Consider the following 21188-nt stretch of genomic DNA (forward strand, 5'->3'; position numbering starts at 1 on the left):
AGCCCGTGACGTCACGCACACATAGTCGGCTACTTCCGGTACAGGCAAGGCTTTTTTTTTTAGCGACCAAATGTTGCGAACTTTATCGTCGATGTTCTCTACTAAAAAAATTCTGCAAAAATATGGCAATATCGCGAAATGATCGAGTATGACACATAGAATGAACCTGCTCTCCCCGTTTAAATAAGAAAATCTCATTTCAGTAGGCCTTTAAGGTAAAGGAGCATCTCATTTTTGCAATCAAATACATTTGATGTTTAACCTACATGGATACATGAATAATACGATGCTTCTTTGTAATTAACGTGTTAAATTTGACAACCCTAAAAACTTAATTGATCATATATCTGTTTTTTTTGTTGTTGATGATTTTTTTTGCAGCCATGTGTGCAATCCCTTACGAATCGTGGCCCCATATAACAAACTGTGCAAACTTGAGAAAATTGCTTAAAAAGTGCCTGCGCAGAGAGCCGCCCCTCCCTACACAGAGCACGCACGCTATGTATATGGCGCCACGATCCATGGATTGCCCCATTTTGCGCAAGGCGGAGCATTATCGGCAAATGTGCAAAGTGCGAGTGTTGCTGCCGTGAGGCGTGCATTGGGCACTAAGTCAGCTCGAGGCAGGAGAAGGAAAAAAAAAAGACAAGTTATATGACACCGCGTTATTTCTACTGCTGGTGCTCGGTTGCACCCTCCGGCCTTTTGTTGCAGAGGGTGATGGTTCTATCCCCTGGATATGGCATGCAAGGTAAACATCAAACTAAATAATTGTACTCTCTTGAAAAGCTGAAAAGCAAATACACTATATTGCCAAAAGTATTTGGCCGCCTGCCTTTCTGAAGTGCCATTCCATGGAATTGTCCAACATGTTTTGGTATCCTGAAACATTCAAAGTTCCTTTCACTGGAACTAAGGGGCCAAGCCCAACTCCTGAAAAACAACCCCACACCATAATTCCTCCTCCACCAAATATCACACTCGTCATAATGCAATCCAAAATGTAACATTCTCCTGGCAACCTCCAAACCCAGACTGGCCAGATGGAAAAAATGTCATTCATCAGTCCAGAGAAGGCGTCTCCACTGCTCTAGAGTCCATTGGCGACGTGCTTTACAGCACTGCATCCCACACTTTGCATATGACTTGGTGATGTATGACTTAGATGCAGCTGCTCGGCCATGGAAACCCATTCCATGAAGCTCTCTGCGTACTGTACGTGGGCTAATTGGAAGGTCACATGAAGTTTGGAGCTCTGTAGCAACTGACTGTGCAGAAAGTCTTTGCACTATGCGCTTCAGCATCCGCTGACCCCTCTCTGTCAGTTTACCTGGCCTACCACTTGGTGGCTGAGTTGCTGTTGTTCCCAAACTCTTCACTTTTCCTATAACAACGTTGACTTTGGAATATTTAGGAGTGAGGAAATTTCACGGCTGAATTTGTTGCATAGGTTGCATCCTATAATAATTTCATGCTGGAAATCACTGAGAGCGGCCCATTCTTTCACAAATGTTTGTAGAAACAGTCTCCATGCCAAAGTGCTTGATTTTATACACCGGGTCAAGTGATTAGGACACCTGATTCTCATCATTTAGATGGGTGGCCAAATACTTTTGGCAATATAGTGTATTTATAGCAGGGGTCTCAAACTCAATTTACCTGGGGGCCACTGGATGCAGAGTCTGGATGAGGCTGGGCCGCGAGAAAATATTTCTAAAAAAATATATTTTAAATGTCTTTATTTTTATTGTTAACACGATATAAAATCAAAATATAAATGAACAAAATGAGGATTAAGAAATGTAAGGTAATGCAAATTATATAATAAAAAATAAAAAAAATAACGATTTTAATTGGTCCAGGTTATCAGAGACTCTTATTACTGACGGATAGGTGTAGCGGTGCGGCTGCAGCTAGGTACGTTAGAAAACCCTCGTCTCCATCGCAGCGTTTCTGTCGCTTTCATTCATTTTCCGCTTTTCCACTAATGCAGGGGAAGGGAACCCAGAACATTGAAAGAGCCATTTAAAGACCCAAATAACAAAAATTGTCTCTGTCTGGAGCAAACGGTAGGGAGAGGGGGGGTTTCTCTGCTTGCATCACACAAGTGACGTCAATGTTCGGCCCTCAAGAGCCACATAATTGGTCGATTCCTTCAGCTGCGTACACAACGCCATCAAGCGTTATTCATACAAAAGTCGCGGGCAGCACCAACATTAAACTTTCATATTATGGTGGGGGCCGCAAAATAACGTCTCGCGGGCCGCAATTGGCGCGGGCTGCGTGTCTGAGACCCCTGATTTATAGGGTTCCGAATTGAATCCCTAATTTGGCCCGGGGCGGCTCTACTGGCGCATCTTGATAATTCTGGCTTGCTTTTTACTGTATTTGTCCCATTTCTATTTGTGTCTGTAATCAACCCCGTCCCCCAACAATGCCCTCTTTCCCTTCCCCAACTCTCTTGATCCAAGGCCAAATGGCGGGTGACCACACCCAGTTGGAGTTCCACAACATCGAGACAGGCATCGTGACAGAAAAGCGCTACATGTCCATGGTGCCATCGAACTTCATCGGTCACCTGCAGAGCCTGGCCTTCAACGGCATGACCTACATAGACTTGTGCAAAAACGGCGACATCGACTACTGCGAGCTCAACGCCATGATCGGCTTCAAGAACATCATCGCCGATCCTGTCACCTTCAAGTCGCGCTCCAGCTACGTGACCCTCACGGCGCTGCAAGCCTACTACTCCATGCACCTTTTCTTTCAGTTTAAGACCACCTCCTCTGATGGCCTCATCCTTTATAACAGCGGCGATGGCAATGACTTCATCGTGGTGGAGCTGGTCAAAGGGTATGTCGATAATATTCAGTGTTTTCCTTAATGATTGGCAGTTGCAGTACCAAAAACCACAAAAGTGTGTTTTGATTCAGTGTTTTTCAACCACTGCGCCGCGGCACACTAGTGTGCCGTGAGATACAGTCGGGTGTGCCGTGGGAGATGATGTAATTTCACCTAATTGGGTTAAAAACATTTTTTTGCAAGCCAGTAATTATAATCCGCAAACAATGTGCCGTGCCCGTGCTGTCTACAGCTCAGCAGAGTAACCATGTTATACCCTTCCATATCAGCAGGTGGCAGCTAGTAGCTAGTTGCTTTGTAGATGTCGGAAACATGGTTTGTAATGGTCACAATATTCAGACGACAGGGTGCAGGTAAAAAGTTATCAAATGAATTACCATGAATTGATTAACAAGTTAACAAGTTGACAAACGTATTCGGGTGTTACCATTTAGTGCTCAATTGTACGGAATATGTACTGTTCTGTGCAATCTACTAATAAAAGTTTCAATCAATCAATCAATGCTTAAACCAAAAATAAACAAAAGGAGAGTGCCGCTAAGAAAAGGCATTGGAGCTTAGGGAAGGCTTTGCAAGACAAAACTAAAACTGAACTGGTTGCAAAGTAAACAAAAACAGAATGCTGGACAACAGCAAATACTTGCACCTTGTGGAGCAAACAGCGTCCACAAAGTAAATCCGAACATGAAATGACAATCAACAAAGAAGGATAGCGACAACTTAAATATTCTTGATTGCTAAAACAGTGCAGGTTGTGTGAAATAGCGCTCAAGGAAGTCATGAGACTGCTACAGGAAAATACCAACAAAACAGGAAAAGGCAAAATAGGAGCGCAAGACAAGAACTAAAATACTACACAAAGGAAGACACTAAAAAACTCCAATAGAGTCACGGCGTGTTGTGACAGTACACCGACTATGAGACACGAGCTACAGTCATGCATGTTTGGTTATGGTTTGAAGTCATATCCAACACTTGCGAAAACAACTTTTTACTGTCAATATCGGCTACTGAGTTTAATTTTTTAATGTTGTCTGCTGGTGGCGTGCCTCTGCATTTTTTCAATGCTAAAAAATGTGCCTTGGCTCAGAAAAGGTTGAAAAACACTGTTTTGATTGACACTCTGAAGAGGTGTTTATTACCCATATCTAATAAGGACGGCAAAATACGACCATAATAATGAACATTTTATCAAAGATGACCTATGGAGTTTTTAATCTACATTCAAAACTCGTCCTTGTGGTGTAGATATTATGTGTTGGATATGCTTAATGGTTTAATGGTGCGTGAATTTTGATCCACAGTAACTTTTATCACCCGTTCTTTAAGTTTGTCTACAATATATTCTACTGTGGGGACGTTTCCTGATGGCAAATTATTATTATTATTATTTATTGTCCAGCTTCTCAGGCAAATCATATAGTTGATGTAGATTCCCATATCGGCTGTTCAGATTTACTTTACAAAAGAGAAGTGTAGGATACTTCTCTAGTTGTTTTATTTGAATGTGACTTTATTAAATGTATTTATATTATCATTTGGTGCAGCCGGGCCGGAGCAGGAGGGGATAGAAAGAGAAAAAAAGGAACACAGAGGGTGAAATTGTGGGGATAAGGAGGGGATTAGACAGAGAGACAAAAACAACAACAGCAAATACAACAATAACAACAACAACAATAGAACAACACAAGCACATACATAATATGTACAAATATGATTGTAAAAGTGATAGCAAATAAGCAGTTAGTGAAATAAATAATGCAGTAATGACAATGAGCATTTTTACACTAAAACTGGAGCAATACAAATACCAATAGAAAAAGCGCTATTGATCATGAACAAAACCAATAGATTACCTCTATTATCAACAATAAAGTTGTTCAAATGCAACGATACGTATACATAATGATAGCTAGAAAGATAATAAAAAAAGAATAAATGAAAAAAAAAAAAAAGAAGAAGGAATACCGAAAGATGAAAGGGAAGAGAGAGAGGCAACCTATATTAATCTTGTAGATTGTTATAGTAACAATGGTTTAAGCTCTGTCAATATGCCTTGTGTTACGCAGTGGTACCCTGATGGCAAATTAAATCATGCCACACCCTCTCTTTTGCTATCATAATTAATAGGGGTGTGGGAAAAAATCGATTCGAATACAAATCGAATCGTTTACGTTGTGCGATTCAGAATTGATTTATCATTTTTAAAAAATCGATTTTCTGTTGTTGTTTTTTTTTATTCATTTTTTTTAATCAATCCAACAAACCACTACACAGCAGTACCATAACAATGCAATCCAATTCCAAAACCAAACCTGACCCAGCAACACTCAGAACTGCAATAAACAGAGCAATTGAGAGAAGACACAAACACGACACAGAACAAGCCAAAAGTAGTGAAACAAAAATGAATATTATCAACAACAGTATCAATATTAATTATAATTTCAGCATAGCAGTGATTAAAAATCCTTCACTGACATTATCATTAGACATTTATAAAAATAATACAAAAGAACAATAGTGTCACAGTGGCTTACACTTGCATCGCATCTCATAAGCTTGACAACACACTGTGTCCAATGTTTTCACAAAGATAAATTAAGTCATATTTTTGGTTTGTTTAATAGTTAAAACAAATTTACATTATTGCAATCAGTTGATAAAACATCGTCCTTTAAAATTATAAAAGCTTTTTTTTTTTAAAATCTACTACTCTGCTAGCATGTCAGCAGACTGGGGTGGATCCTGCTGAAATCTTATGTATTGAATGAATACAGAATCGTTTTGAATCGGAAAAATATAGTTTTTGAATCGAGAATCGAATCGGATAAATCGATATATTATCGAATCGTGACCCCAAGAATCGATATTGAATCGAATCGTGGGACACCGAAAGATTCACAGCCCTAATAATTAATCTTTTAAAATTGTACCCTGTTTAAATATATCTTTCAAAGTCGTCACCGCAATCATTTTTTTTCCAGACACGGCCAGAAAATAAACTTCCTAAACAGGATGTAGATTCACTCGGTCACAACATTAGTTACACAATCTCTGATCGATTCATCACCGATTATCACCATTTATGTCACACATCTGCGGTATGAAACACATGCCAAGATTAGATCAAAATATTAGCTGGCGAAACTGTTTCTTCGTGCCCTAAAGCAGGGGGGAACTTGACTTCATGTCCAAATAAGTACCTCAACCTTGCAGTGGCATCAAAGCATAGTCGGACTGCAAAACCTCGCGGATAGTTCAGTCCAGTTCAGTTTCAGTTTATTTCGAACATGCATACAATACAATGTAAAGCAGGGGTCTCAAACTCAAATACAGAGTGGGCCAAAATTTAAAACTGAACAAAGCCGCGGGCCGAGGTTGAACAAACTAATCCTTTAATAGGGACCCAAACAAGTTTTGCATTGAATATTGACCAAGTAAGGCTTATATAACTTTATGGTGACATGCGAAATCGAGTTTAAAATAATAATAATTAAAAAATATCAATGGCATATCAAATAAAATAAAAATACAAATTGAATGCCTCTTTTCGGCGGCGGGTTTATAGTTGGGGCGGGGTTTGGTGGTAGCGGGGGTGTATATTGTAGCGTCCCGGAAGAGTTAGTGATGCAAGGGGTTCTGGGTATTTGTTCGTTTGTGTTTATGTTGTTTATGTTGTGTTACGGTGCTGATGTTCTCGCGAAATGTGTTTGTCATTCTTGTTTGCTGTGGGTTCACAGCATGGCACATATTTGTAACAATGTTAAAGTTGTTTATACGGCCACCCTCAGTGTGACCTGTATGGCTGTTGACCAAGTATGCCTTGCATACACTTGTGTGTGTGTATGAGCCGCATGTATTATTTGACTGGGCCGGCACGCTGTTTGTATGGAGGAAAAGCGGACGTGGCGACATGTAGAGAACGCCAAAGGCAGTGCTTTTACAGCACGCCCCCAATATTATTGTACAGGTGGAAATCGGGAGAAATTCGGGATGGGCACTGAACTTCGGGAGTCTCCCGGGAAAATTGGGAGGGTTGACGAGTATGAGTATTAATGGTGAATGCGGTGTTACTGCGGCGGGCCAGCTCTAATGTTAATTTGATATTGCCTCAAGGACCAAATGAAATTACACGGCGGGCCAAATTTGGCTCGCGGGCCAGAGTTTGACACCCATGATGTAAAGCATCACACAATTCCAGATGTTTCATTACAGCACATCCGAAAAGGAGTAGGAAGAAGCCGAGTTTATTTAATCCTACCCCTTTTCATACCATAGCAATTTTATCCAATTTCCTTGTCCTCTGTAACAGAACAGTGAACAAATAAATTAATGATATACCATAGTAAGCAAACAAATATTAAATACATAAATAATATTTGTCTCAATAAAAAAAGGGAAAAGTAAGGTTTCAAGATGTTACTCATAGTTATTGTTCTGTGTACTTTGTGAACACTTGTAGTTTGAACAGTCTCTTAAACATAATCATATTGGTGCTTTGTTGGATTTCATTGGTTAATCCAATCCATAATTTAATTCCACATACAAATATGCTAAAGGTTTTAAGTGTTGTATGAGCCTACAAATGTTTCAAGTTAGATTTTCTTCTAAGGTTATAGTTCTCTTGTTTTGTTGAGAAGAATTGTTGTACTTTCTTGGGTAGCAGGTTGTAGTTTGCTTTATGCATCGTTTTAGCTGTTTGCAAATGCACCAAATTTCAATAATTGTGATCTAATAAACAACGGGTTTGTATGTTCTCTATATCTAACATTATGTATTATTCTAATAGATTTTTTTTGTAACACAGTTAGTGAATGAAGCACACATTTGTAGTAGTATGCCCATATTTCTACACAATAACTCAGATATGGTAACACTAGCGAGCAGTTAAGAATATGAAGTGATCTTTGGTCTAGAACACGGGCGTCAAACTCTGGCCCACGGGCCAAATTTGGCCCGCCATGTAATTTAATTTTGCCCTTGAGGCAATAATAAATTAACATTAGAGCTGGGCCGCCGGTATTATACAGTGGCAGGAGAATCCCGAATTTCAGTGCCCCCCCCAAAAAATCTTCCGGGTCAACCATTCTCCCGAATTTCCACCCGGACAACAATATTGAGGGCGTGCCTAAAAGGTATTGCTTTTAGCATCCTCTACAACCTGTCGTCACGTCCGCTTTTCCTCCATACAAACAGCGTGCCGGCCCAGTCACATAATATATGCGGCTTCTACACACACACAAGTGAATGCAAGGCATACTTGGTCAACAGCCATACAGGTCACACTGAGGGTGGCCGTATAAACCACTTTAACACTGTTACACCACACTGTGAACCCACACCAAACAAGAATGACAAATTGACACATTTCGGGGGAACATCCGCACCATAACACAACATAAACACAACAGAAGAAATTCCCAGAACTTTTTCCAGCATTAACTCTTCTGGGACGCTACAATATACATCCCCGCTACCAACAAAACTCGATTTTTCATGTCACTATAAAGTTATATAAGCCTTGTTTGTTCAATATTCAATGCAAAACTTGTTTGGGTCCCTATTAAAATGTTAAGTTGTTCAACTTTGGCCCTCGGCTTTGTTCATTTAGAATTTTGGCCCACTCTGTATTTGAGTTTGACACCCCTGGTCTAGAACATGTTTTGCTTTATTCATTTTCGACGTGTTTCTTGCTACTTTATGTTGTATATATTTTAAATGAGATTTCCAATTAATTTTATCATCTATTATTACACCCCAAATACAGTGGCACATAAAACTGTGTGCAAGTTTACGCCAAAATGCAGGAATCCAACTGTGTAACCACATTAATGGGTCAGAATAGACTAAACAAAACATAACATATCTGACAGTAACAATCAAAAAGTTATTTTTCTTTCACTCTGTATCAACACATTAGAGACCTTCAACTGAAAAAAATGTGAGCAACCAAACAGTAATTGTCTCAAAATGCACATAGGAAACCTTTACACACCCCAACACTTTCAGAACAGAAAATATTTGAGCGTTATTACTGAAGAATTCAAATCCCTTTTTTATCACGTTTTTACCAGAATGGCTACTGGGAGAGCTTTTGGTTATTACTCCTCTTTTTTAATCTTCACAAAGACACAAAACGTACCCAACATTAAAACAGAAATAACCACAGAAGAAAAGCATTTGCTGAAATACAGCTATAGAATGACCTTCTTTCAAGTAAGACCCCGAAGTTATACTTTTATTCGGCTTGTGGAAACATTAAAGTCATACGTTTTAATTAAACTGAGCGTGTAAATTATAAACTGCCCTTAAACCTTGGGAATTAAAAGACTGATTTGTTCATCACAGCCCACAGCCTTTGTTAATTCGGCAGCCTGACAGTTACTTAGCCTCTTTTTTTATGCAAACGCACAGACTCATGCTTAAACAAATACAAACCCCGTTTCCATAGGAGTTGAGAAATTGTGTTGGATGTAAATATAAACAGAATACTATGATTTGCAAATTATTTTCAACCCATATTCAGTTGAATATGCTACAAAGACAACATAATTGATGTTCAAACTGATAAACATTTGCAAATAATCATTAACCTTAGAATTTGATGCCAGCAACACGTGACAAAGAAGTTGGGAAAGGTGGCAATAAGTACTAATAAAGTTGAGAAATGCTCATCAAACACTTATTTGGAACATCCCACAGGTGTGCAGGCTAATTGGAAACAGTTGGGTGCCATGATTAGGTAGAAAAACAGCTTCCATGAAATGCTAAGTAATTCACAAACAAGGATGGGGCGAGGGTCACCAATTTGTAAGCAAATTGTCGAAAAGTTTTGAAACAACATTTCCCAATGAGCTATTGCGAGGAATTTAGGGATTTGACCATCTGCGGTCCATAAAATCATCAAAAGGTTCAGAGAATCTGAAGAAATCACTGCACGTAAGCGATGATATTACGGACATTTGATTCCTCAGGCGGTACTGCACCAAAAAGCGACATCAGTGTGTAAAGGATATCACCACATGGGCTCAGGAACACTTCATAAAACCACTGTCAGTAACTACAGTTGGTTGCTACATCTGTAAGTGCAAGTTAAAACTCTACTATGCTAAGCAAAACCCATTTATCAACAACACCAAGGAACGCCGCCGGCTTCGGTGGGCCCGAGCTCATCTAAGATGGACTGATGATAGGTGGAAAAGTGTTCTGTGGTCTGACGAGTCCACATTTCAAATTACATTTGGAAACTGTGGATGTGGTGTCCTCCGGAACAAAGAGGAAAATAACCATCCAAATGTTTATAGGCGCAAAGTTCAAAAGCCAGCGTCTGTGATGGTATGAGGGCGTATTAGTGCCCAAGGCATGGGTAACTTACACATCTGTGAAGGCACCATTAATGGTGAAAGGTACATACAGGTTTCGGAGCAACATATGTTGTCATCCAAGCAACGTTATCATGGACGCCACTGCTTTTTTCAGCAAGACAATGCCAAGCCACGTGTTACAACAGCGTGGTATCGTAGTAAAAGAGTGCGGGTACTTTCCTGGCCCGCCTGCAGTCCAGACCTGTCTCCCATCGAAAATGTGTGGCGCATTATGAAGCGTAAAATACGACAGCGGAGACCCCGGCCTGTTGAATGACTGAAACTCTACATAAAACAAGAATGGGAAAAATTCCACTTCCAAAGCTTCAACAATTAGTTTCCTCAGTTCCCAAACGTTTATTGAGTGTTGTTAAAAGAAAAGGTGATGTAACACAGTGGTGAACATGCCCTTTCCCAAGTACTTTGGCACGTGTTGCAGCCATGAAATTCTAAGTTAATTATTATTTGTAAAAAAAAAAAAAATTTGAGTTTGAACATCAAATATATTGTCTTTGTAGTGCATTCAACTGATTATGGGTTGAAAAGGATTTGCGAATCATTGTATTCCGTTTATATTTACATCTAACACAATTTCCCAACTCATATGGAAACAGTTTGTAGAAAGACAACTTGACTTTAACCAACCAATCTCCCAAAGACTGATCATATTGATTTGTGATGATTATATATGCTAAATTACTGTTAAAACATAATTCTAAAACAATTGTTAAATGGGTTGCATCCATGGGGATAAGTGAACAGCCAGACATACTCTATTAATTTTATCTTGGAGTATATTCACATTACGGCCAGAATATTTTCTCATTCAGGAATCTGATATGTTAAGCTTTGCCCACAGAACATTACTTTGTTGTGACAGCAGAATCAAGTGGCTCAAACGCCCCACGGCCACAGAGCTGCTGCCCTAATATCAATTTTTAAACTGATTCAATAATGCATTCCGTTTTTTTGTGTACCTGTAATATTCTAAGTCATTGTAACTCTCTGATTGTAGGTACCTGCATTACGTCTCAGACTTGGGAAACGGAGCCCATTTGATCAAGGGGAATTCCAACAAGCCTCTCAATGACAACAACTGGCACAGCGTCATCATCTCCAGGGATGCCAACAACCACCACACTGTTAAGATTGACACCAAGATCACCACTCAGACCACCACAGGAGCCAAAAACCTGGACTTAAAGGGTGAGAAGGCATAGTCAATTATGCCGTACATTATCATGATCATGTATTGTTTTAGGTGAAGGATCGGCAACCTAAAATTTTGAAAGAGCCATTTTGGTCCAAAAATACAAAAACAAATCTGTCTGGAGCCACAAAAAATTAAAAGCCCTATTACATACAGATAGTGTTTCAAAAGATATAAATTGAATTAAGAGAACTTAAAGAAAACAATGAGCTCAAATATAGCTACAAATGAGGCATAATGACGCGATATGTACATATAGCCAACTTATGTTTATGTTTATTGTTCTTCGGTCAATGGTCAACAAAGCAAAAAAACAGTTGTACATTCATAGATTGAAAATAAAAAGTTGTACATTCATAGATTGAAAAATAAAACATTTTGCAGACCAAAAGGGTTTAGGCTGAAGTTAAACACTATGGACTGGTAAAAAATGAGAAATGCTCATCAAACACTTGGAAGAGCCATCAATCTGTCAATCCTTTCCGTGTCCGGGCCAGGTAAGGTTCATAAACATAAACATATAGCTAGTTTAAATAGCATGTTAGCATCGATTAGCTAGCAGTGCCCAAATATGTCTGATTAGCACTCCACACAAGGCAATAACATCAACAAAACTCACCTTTTTGCAATCATGCACAACGTTAAAGTTTGGTAGACAAAATGAGAAATAAAAAAAAAAGTGGCATAACACACTACTAGAAAGTCGGAGAAAGTTATAAATGTGAGTTCAAGGACCACCAAAAATAGTAGGACAAAACGGCGCTCGCCAAATACTCGAATCAGTGAAGCATGTTTAATGTGACTAGTGTGCTTTATAACAATTAGGGAGGTTTGTGTCATGTTTGTCCTCCTACAGAAACCTACGAAATATATTTTTTATATTTTTTCCCCCTCATCTTTTTCCATTTTTCATTCATTTTTGCAAAAGCTCCAGAGAGCCACTAGGGCGGCGCAAAAGAGCTGAATGCGGCTCGAGAGCCGCAGGTTGCCGACCCACGTTTTAGGTGAATGAATGAATGAAACTTTTATTAATAGATTGCACAGTACAGTACATATTCCCTACAATTGACCACTAAATGGTAACACCCGAATAAGTTTTTCAACTTGTTTAAGTCGTGGTCCACGTAAAAGTGCTTGTTATTGTTCAGATGTCTCCATTGTTGGTGGAGTATAAGACACAGTCAAACAATGAATTGGAATAGAAAACATTACATTGTCATACAAAGTAAATGATCATCTGTATTAACATAAATGTACATTCCCACTCAGTTAAAATACAGTCTATACAAGGGGAATGGATTATCTATGGTCCCCGGGATGATATTTGATTAGTATTAGAACCAGCCCGCAGGCCACAGACACCTGCTGCTGTTTTGCACGCACCAACATTCCATCAGTGTTGGCGCTCGGAATTTTCAAAATGGGGTCCCGGATACCCCATCAAGTCATAAAAATGGGGTCCCACTTTTTTGCAACCGTTTTGAAAAAAAAAAGATTGCATTATCCTGTTATATTTCACATTCTGTATTGTGTTTTGTAAAAAGGTTGTCATAAACGTTAATTAATTCATAAAAAAAAAAAATACAGAAGAAACCACATTTTTTTATGCATATGTATTCAGTTATAAACATTCATTCACGTTCTTCTTTCCTTCATGGATCCAAACGGTATTTTTTTTCTATGTTTTTATTGTATTATTTTCAGAAGGTTTTTGTTTTATTTTTGGCCAAAGTAAGAAAAAGAAAACAATCTGAAGACGTATTTGTTTTTTAGTTTTAAATGCCTTGATTTTGATAGTCCGGCCCGCGTGTGCACAGATATTCCTCCATGCAGCCCCGGAGCTAAAATGAGTCTGACACCCCTACTCTATACAAAATTAGAACATACAATGAGATGTAATTCTTTATTTTAAATGGTGCAGTTCTAGACGGACTGTTTGTATGCCGGTGGAAAGATTCCCACTCTAATTCTATCCCCTACCAAATTTGCATAAGACAGTTATCCTTATTAGAAATAATCCAAGCTGCCTTAGTCTTTAGTCTGACAACTTTTCCACAAGCTCACAATGATAAAGCTCCTTATTATTTATCCCCTGCCCCATGATATACAGATCTGTTACTATCATGCTATGAGGAGTGTCATTTTCTTCCAGCAGAGGTCAGTATTGCTCTGTTTTTTTTCCTATTTGTGCAGGCAACCTTTACATTGGTGGAGTGGCCAAGGAGATGTACAAGGAACTTCCTAAATTGGTGCATGCCAAGGAGGGCTTTCAAGGTTGTCTGGCATCAGTGGATCTCAATGGCCGTCTCCCTGACTTGATGTCGGATGCGCTGGACTGCGTGGGACAAATTGAAAGGGGATGTGAAGGTGAGGTTTCAGTTTAATTAATAAGCAATGTGATTAAAAAGACAATTAATCACAGAATATTACAGAAACTTTCTTAAGATTATTATATCAGCAAATGGATGGCGCTGAAGAAAAACTGAATGGACTTAGACTTTATTGTCATTCAAATTTGAACTTTACAGTACAGATAATAACATTTTATTGCATTAGCTGGTGGTAGTGCAGGGTAAAAGAGCAATAAGGTGCAGCTATAAATACATTTACTGTACAGATAAATATATTGCACGTTTGCATATGCATCCACGTTTATGGATGTATGTTATATTGTCTTCATAGTCCAGCGAGTTAATCCGTTTTTTGGGGGTAGGTGAGGGGATTATTATGATGCGTTCAAGAGTCTTATGGCCTGAGGGAAGAAGCTGTTACAGAACCTGGAGGTTCTGCTTCGGAGGCTGCGGAACTTCTTTCCAGAGTCCAGCAGTGAAAACAGTCCTTGGTGGGGGTGGAAAGAGACTCTACTGACTTTCTGAGCCCTGGTCAGGCAGCGGCTTTTTACGATCTCCCGAATAGGAGGAAGAGTACCGTATTTCTTTGAATAGCCGCCGGGCATGTAATATGCGCCTGCCTTGAATTACAGCCGGGTAAAACTCGCTCCCCAAATTAATAAGTGCATGCTTACTTTTACCGTTGGGTCAAATTTGTGACATTAGATTAGATTAGATAGATTAGATAGTACTTTATTTATTCCGTCAAGAGAGTTCCTTCAGGAAAATTACAATTTTCAGCACAATCCCATTCAAGATCAGACAAACATCACGAGTAACCTGTCCCCTGCCGTCACTTGTTCCACAGCCATACAGATCACACTAATGGTTGTGATATGAAACAACTTCAACACTCCTACCAATACACGCCACAACTTTTTGTTGTTGTTTTTCTAATATTTCCTGATTAAATTAAAACATGAACATTTACTATTACACACACACACACACAAAAATGTAATGTCATCAGAAAAAAAAAAACTATTAGATTTTGAACCTTTTTTTTTTCCTTTTCTTTTTTTTATTTTTTTATTTTTACTAAAAATAGTAATATTGTAAGCAAAGGTTTGGTCAAAAAATCTTATCAATATCATAATTTGGCAAATATTATATCATAAAAATGTTGCTGGCATTGACATGTTAGGTCAGGATTGTCCAAACGTTTTCAACCAAGGGCCGTCTACTGGAAAGTCATAGCTATTTTATTAATGTTTTATTTTGTAAAATAAAGATTGCAAAATATATACATTCGTGTCAGCTTTGTGTAATAGGTGGCAAAGCTTATTGTATTATTTATTGGTATCATTTCTTTTTTTCTGATTAAGTTACATATTTTTTGTATGGTTTTATTTATTTATTTTTACCGTTATTTGTTTCTTTGATTTTATTTTGACATTACTCTGCGGGCTAACACACTTTGCAGGAGCCATACTTTTGGCACCACTGTGTCTGAAGTTTGTTCTCCCTAGATCACATCAGCTATGAATAGATTTTAATATGACAGGTTACACATGGGATCTGTGACTACTTTCCTCTATTCTGACTTCGAAATGTTGTTACAGTGTTGGATACTTGTCTTAAATAATTCCAAAGCATCAAATCGTGAAATTAATGTGTTCAGGCGTGACCTTGCTCCCAGTTTTGAATGCCTTTGAAGGCTGTTTTGTAGTTTTTGTTTAAAAGTGGGCCATTTGTGACATCACAGTTTGACGGATGTACTAACATGGCCCCAGTGAAATATTCTATGAAGTAAATTTTTGTCTGGAAAAAAATAATAGTGGTGATGTTTGTCTTTAAAATATATATTTCAACAGTGTATAGAGGTGGTGCGTGGAGGGGTTCGTTTGTATCTAAAAGGATCACGTCCCCAAACAAACCGTTTTGTAGGCATACTCAAAAAGAGCGTTAAAAATGTGCCCGTTGAGCATAATTTACACAAAATTTACACCAGAGCATATTTAATAAATATTATCTATTCTCAACCACAAGGAAGTGTTATATGTAAATTAAAATGTGATCACGTCCCCTTAGCTGTTAGAATATGTGCCTGTATGCTTGTCTATATGGGTTTTGTTAGGCACTGTAATTAGCTGTCTTACTCCCTATCTTTTTTTATTATTTTTGTCCACTTTCTCAGGCAAATCCTATAGTTAATGTAGATGCCCATATCGGCTGTACAAATTTACTTTACAAAAGACAAGTGTGGGATACTTCTCATGTTGCCGTATTTGTATTTGACTTTATTTAAAGGCCTACTGAAATGAGATTTTCTTATTTAAACGGGGATAGCAGGTCCATTCCATGTGTCATACTTGATCATTTCGCGATATTGCCATATTTTTGCTGAAAGGATTTAGTAGAGAACATCCACAATAAAGTTCGCAACTTTCGGTGCTAAGAGAAAAGCCCTGCCTCTACCAGAAGTCGCAGACGATGACGTCACATATTGATGGCTCCTCATATATTCACATTGATTTTGATGGGAGCCTCCAACAAAAAGAGCTATTCGGACCGAGAAAACGACAATTTCCCCATTAATTGGAGCGAGGATGAAAGATTGGTGTTGGAGGATATTGATAGCGACGGACTAGAAAAAAACAAACAAAAAAAAAAACGCGATTGCATTTGGACGGATTCCGATGTTTTTAGACACATTTACTGGGATAATTCTGGGAAGTCCCTTATCTTTCTGTTGTGTTGCTAGTGTTTTAGTGAGTTTAATATTACCTGATAGTCGGAAGAGTGTGTCCACGGGTGTCTTGACGCTCAGCTTTTCTCCGGTAAGAACTTACTTTTTAACCACAATTTTCTCACCGAAACCTGCTGGTTGACATGTGGTTGGGATCCATGTTCTCTTGACCGCGCTCTGATCCATAGGAAAGTTTCACCTCAAGGAATTTTAAACAAGGAATCACCGTGTGTTTGTGTGGCTAAAGGCTAAAGTTTACCAACTCTATCTTTCTACTGTGACTTCTCCAATATTAATTGAACAAATTGCAAAAGATTCAGCAACACAGATCTCCAAAAAAACTGTGTAATTATGCCGTTAAAGCAGACGACATGTAGCTGTGCGCTCATACTTCCTAAAAACCCGTGACGTCTTGCAAACACGTCATCATTACACGACGTTTCGAAGACGAAACTCCCGGGAAATTAAAAATTGTATTTTAGTAAACTAAAAAGGCCGTATTGGCAGGTGTTGCAATGTTAATATTTCATCATTGATATATTTAAATTATCAGACTGTGTGGTGGGTAGTAGTGGGTTTCAGTAGGCCTTTTAATGGATTATTATTTGGGCCGGAGCAGTAGGGGATAGAAATAGAAAAAAAGGAAGACAGAGAGGGAAATTGTAGGGACGAGAGGGGGATAGGACAGACAAAAACAACAACAATAGAACAACATCAGCAAATAGGATATGTAAAAATATGATGGTAAAAGTGATAGCAAAGAAGCAGATAGTGAAATAAATAATACAGAAATGACAATGCACATTATTACACCTCAAATGAAGCAATACTAATACCAATAGAATTAGCACTATTGATAATGAATAATAACAATTACCTCTATTATCAATAATACAATTGTTCAGATGCAACAATACATATATGCAATGATAACTTGAAATACAAAATAAAGCAGATATATGGAGGGGAAGAAAAAGAAGCCAACTCTTTTAACCTTGTAGATTGTTATAGTAAAATAGGTTAAGCTTGGTTAGTGTGTCATCAGTTGATTGATTGAGACATTTATTGACATCTTTAGGAATTGAATTCATGTAATGCTTTAAAAAGGCAAATGGATGGCACAAAAAGCCAAAGGCTTGTTTCCATTGTGGTCCATTAATTTCATCACATTTAATAATAAAAGATATATAACCTGTCACATGTCTATAAAAAATACATTAAAAAATGTATCAATTATTTACACAACACAAAGTATGTACATATACACAACCATGTGTTACCCAGTTTCCCCTTGGGCAACAACGTTCATATGCATGAGTGTGTGTCTTACCCCCTATCTAAACACAAAATGTTGTCGATTCCTACATATTAACAAAAACTGCAATTACAACAAATGGATACATTTGATGATTGGTTAAACACATACCCTTCCAATTCCTGTGGTGACATTTTCCCATTCAATAGGGTTGCTCTTAGTTTGTTCTAAGTCACATACCCTCAACACTGACACCAACCTGTGGTGCATTATGTCTCCGGTACAATGTTAAAGCTTTCTGTCCAAATGCATCAAACAATGACACCTTATCACAGGCTATCATTTGTGTATCACTTGACCACAATCTGATTATTCCCTCAACCATATTTTTACTGTTATAGCTACTTCCCTATTCCATCCCCAGTCCGTTTTGCACTGCACAGCTTATTGGATCTGAGAGTTTGCCAGAAGCAATCATCTTGAATTATGTATGAAGCCTTTGTTGCATGCATGAATAGCTTTTGCCTAGCCTAATGTGCACAGCATCCCGTGATAATATTGGATTTATTTTTCAACATCAGTCACCTAGTTTAATTTCACAATTTATCCACCCTTTTCAAATGACTTTGCAACTCATGATCTTTTATGGTCCGACATTACACATGTAATCGAATTTAGCACTCTGGGTGGTTGTGTCAAACTGTCCTCTTTGTATGCCACACAGTTTCACTGGTAGCTGTCAATCACAACGCCTTCTTTATAACACAGATTATTGCTAGTATTTGGTGATAAGTTTAGACTTTCACCAAGACCAGCGTTTACCTCCAACCACCTGCTGATTCAAACCCCATCGTCACTCTCTCTCCCACAGTCTGTGCATCTGTTCTTCCATTGCCGACGCTCTTCGGTTTTACTAACAGCTGCTATACTTTGCATTTTCCTCCCCTAACTATGTTGCTGACAAAAGTTGCATTGATGAAAGCTGTTTGGAACAGAGGTGGGTAGAGTAGCCAGAAATTGTACTCAAGTAAGAGTACTGTTACTTTAGAGATGTATTACTTAAGTAAAAGTAAGGAGTAGTCACCTAAATATTTACTTGAGTAAAAGTAAAAAGTATGTTGTGAAAAAACTACTCAAGTACTGAGTAACTGATGAGTAACCTGATTACGGCAACAAATAATGCAAAAAAACATAAAAATAGCAATGAGCAAATTCAGAGCCAGGAATATCTCTTAAGCAACTGAAAAAATAATATATATTAAATAATAGTAAATTAAAATAAAAATAAAAATGGCACATTGAGCCACAATAACTTAACAGCACCATAGCCTCAGTAAGCATTCATCAATTGATTGATTGATTGATTGAAACTTTTATTAGTAGATTGCACAGTACAGTACATATTCCGTACAATTGACCACTAAATGGTAACACCCCAATAAGTTTTTCAATGTTTATCAATTACTTAATAAATGACCAAGTCGGGGTGATGTACCTCATATATACATATACATACACACACATATCATATATATATATATATATATATATATATATATATATATATATATATATATATATATATATATATATATATATACAGTATATAATTTATATTTATTTATTTTGCCGTTTTTGTTGACATGTTAAAGGTGTTTTAATGAATATACATGCATGTTTAACACATAGATTCCTATCTTTCATGAAGACAAGAATATAAGTTGGTGTATTACCTGATTCTGATGGCTTGCTTTTCAGTGCTGATAACGTCCACTTTTTCAAATGGAGGAGAAAAAAAGTTCCTCTTTTCTGTCTAATACTACATGAAAGTCGTTGGTTTTTGGCATCTTATTTGTCCAGCTTCCATATTCGTTTTTATACACTTTACAAGAAATACATGGGCGGCAAACTCCGTAGCTTGCTAGCTTGTTTGTGCTGGCCTTTGCAGACTCTTATTTTGTTAGCGCAGGCGGAATGGAGCAGCACTTTTATTGTGAGGACAGGAACTGTGCGATCGATCAGTCTTTAGGCTTTTGACCGAAAGTACGGTTAAAATAAAAAGTGTCTTTTTTCCTTTACACTTTTGATTGATTACTTGATTGATACTTTAATTAGTAGATTGCACAGTTCAGTACATATTCCGTACAATTGACCACTAAATACTAACACTCCAATACGTTTTTAAACTTGTTTAAGTTGGGTCATGTGACCGCTTGGCTCTGTTTGATTGGTCCAATGTCACCAGTGACTGCATATGATTGGTGAAACGCAGGCATGCGTAGATCCTACTGTGAAGCTCTGTCATAAACCAAAACAAACATTAACAGATCGATAAAAAACAGTAGCGAGTAACGAGCTGAATGTAGATAAATGGAGCGAAGTAAAAGTAGCGTTTCTTCTCTATAAATATACTCAAGTAAAAGTATGTTGCATAAAAACTACTCGTAGAAGTACAATTTATTCCAAAAGTTACCCAAGTAAATGTAACGGAGTAAATGTAGCGCGTTACTACCCACCACTGCTCTCCACACAGTATCACATTGGTTACCACCCTTTTCATTCACTCCTGCCCCAAAGTCTCATAAATGAAAATATAAAACAGTTGTTGGCTCACTTTGTCATTTGCTGGCATTGTTTTTCTTTTTTCTTTTTTTTCTCTCTAATTTGTTCTGTACCCCAAAGTGACATTTTTACCGAAACAATGTAAGCATTTTCTTTATCCTTTATATGGCATTGTTGTACATTTTATGATGCCAGATGACTGATTTATGTGCTACTCATTCTAGATCATTACCAGTATTGAAATGTAGGTAACACTATCACACCCCGCCTCGGGTGAAGGTAATGTTCCGTATTTTTCGGAGTATAAGTCGCTCCGGAGTATATGTCGCACCTACCGAACATGCATAATAACGAAGGGAAAAAACATATATAAGTCGCACTGGAGTATAAGTCGCATTTTTTGGGGAAATTTATTTCATAAAACCCAACACCAAGAATAGACATTTGAAAGACAATTTAAAATAAATAAATAGTGAACAAAAGGGTGAATAAGTGTACGTTATATGACGCATAAATAACCAACTAAGAAGGTGCCTGGTATGTTAACGTAACATATTATGGTAAAAGTCATTCAAATAACTATAAAAAATAGAACATGCTATACGTTTACCAAACAATATGTCACTACTAATCGCTAAATCCGATGAAATCTTATACTTCAAGTCTCTTACGTGAATGAGCTAAATAATATTATGTGATATTTTACGGTAACGTGGTGTTAATAATTTCACACATAAGTCGCTCCTGAGTATAAGTCGAACCCCCGGCCAAACTATGAAAAAAAACTGTGACTTATAGTCCGAAAAATACGGTAACCTTTGCAAACCAGGCTTTCAAACTAAGGATGGCAAGG

The 21188-nt window shown here is 37.9% G+C and overlaps 1 protein-coding gene across 21 annotated transcripts in view; it reads left to right on the forward strand.

Annotated features, from left to right (window-relative positions):
* The window catches only part of nrxn1a (neurexin 1a), a 775979-nt gene that overhangs the window by 368412 nt on the left and 386379 nt on the right, over positions 1–21188 (forward strand). For all 21 annotated transcript variants that reach the window (XM_061910433.1, XM_061910435.1, XM_061910444.1 and 18 more), the window contains 3 exons: positions 2472–2853; positions 11245–11435; positions 13633–13806. In XM_061910433.1, the coding sequence (XP_061766417.1) occupies positions 2472–2853; positions 11245–11435; positions 13633–13806 (747 nt within the window). The remainder of the gene's footprint in view (positions 1–2471; positions 2854–11244; positions 11436–13632; positions 13807–21188) is intronic.

This window comes from Nerophis ophidion, linkage group LG09, assembly GCF_033978795.1.
Source record: "Nerophis ophidion isolate RoL-2023_Sa linkage group LG09, RoL_Noph_v1.0, whole genome shotgun sequence".
Classification (NCBI taxonomy): domain Eukaryota; kingdom Metazoa; phylum Chordata; class Actinopteri; order Syngnathiformes; family Syngnathidae; genus Nerophis; species Nerophis ophidion.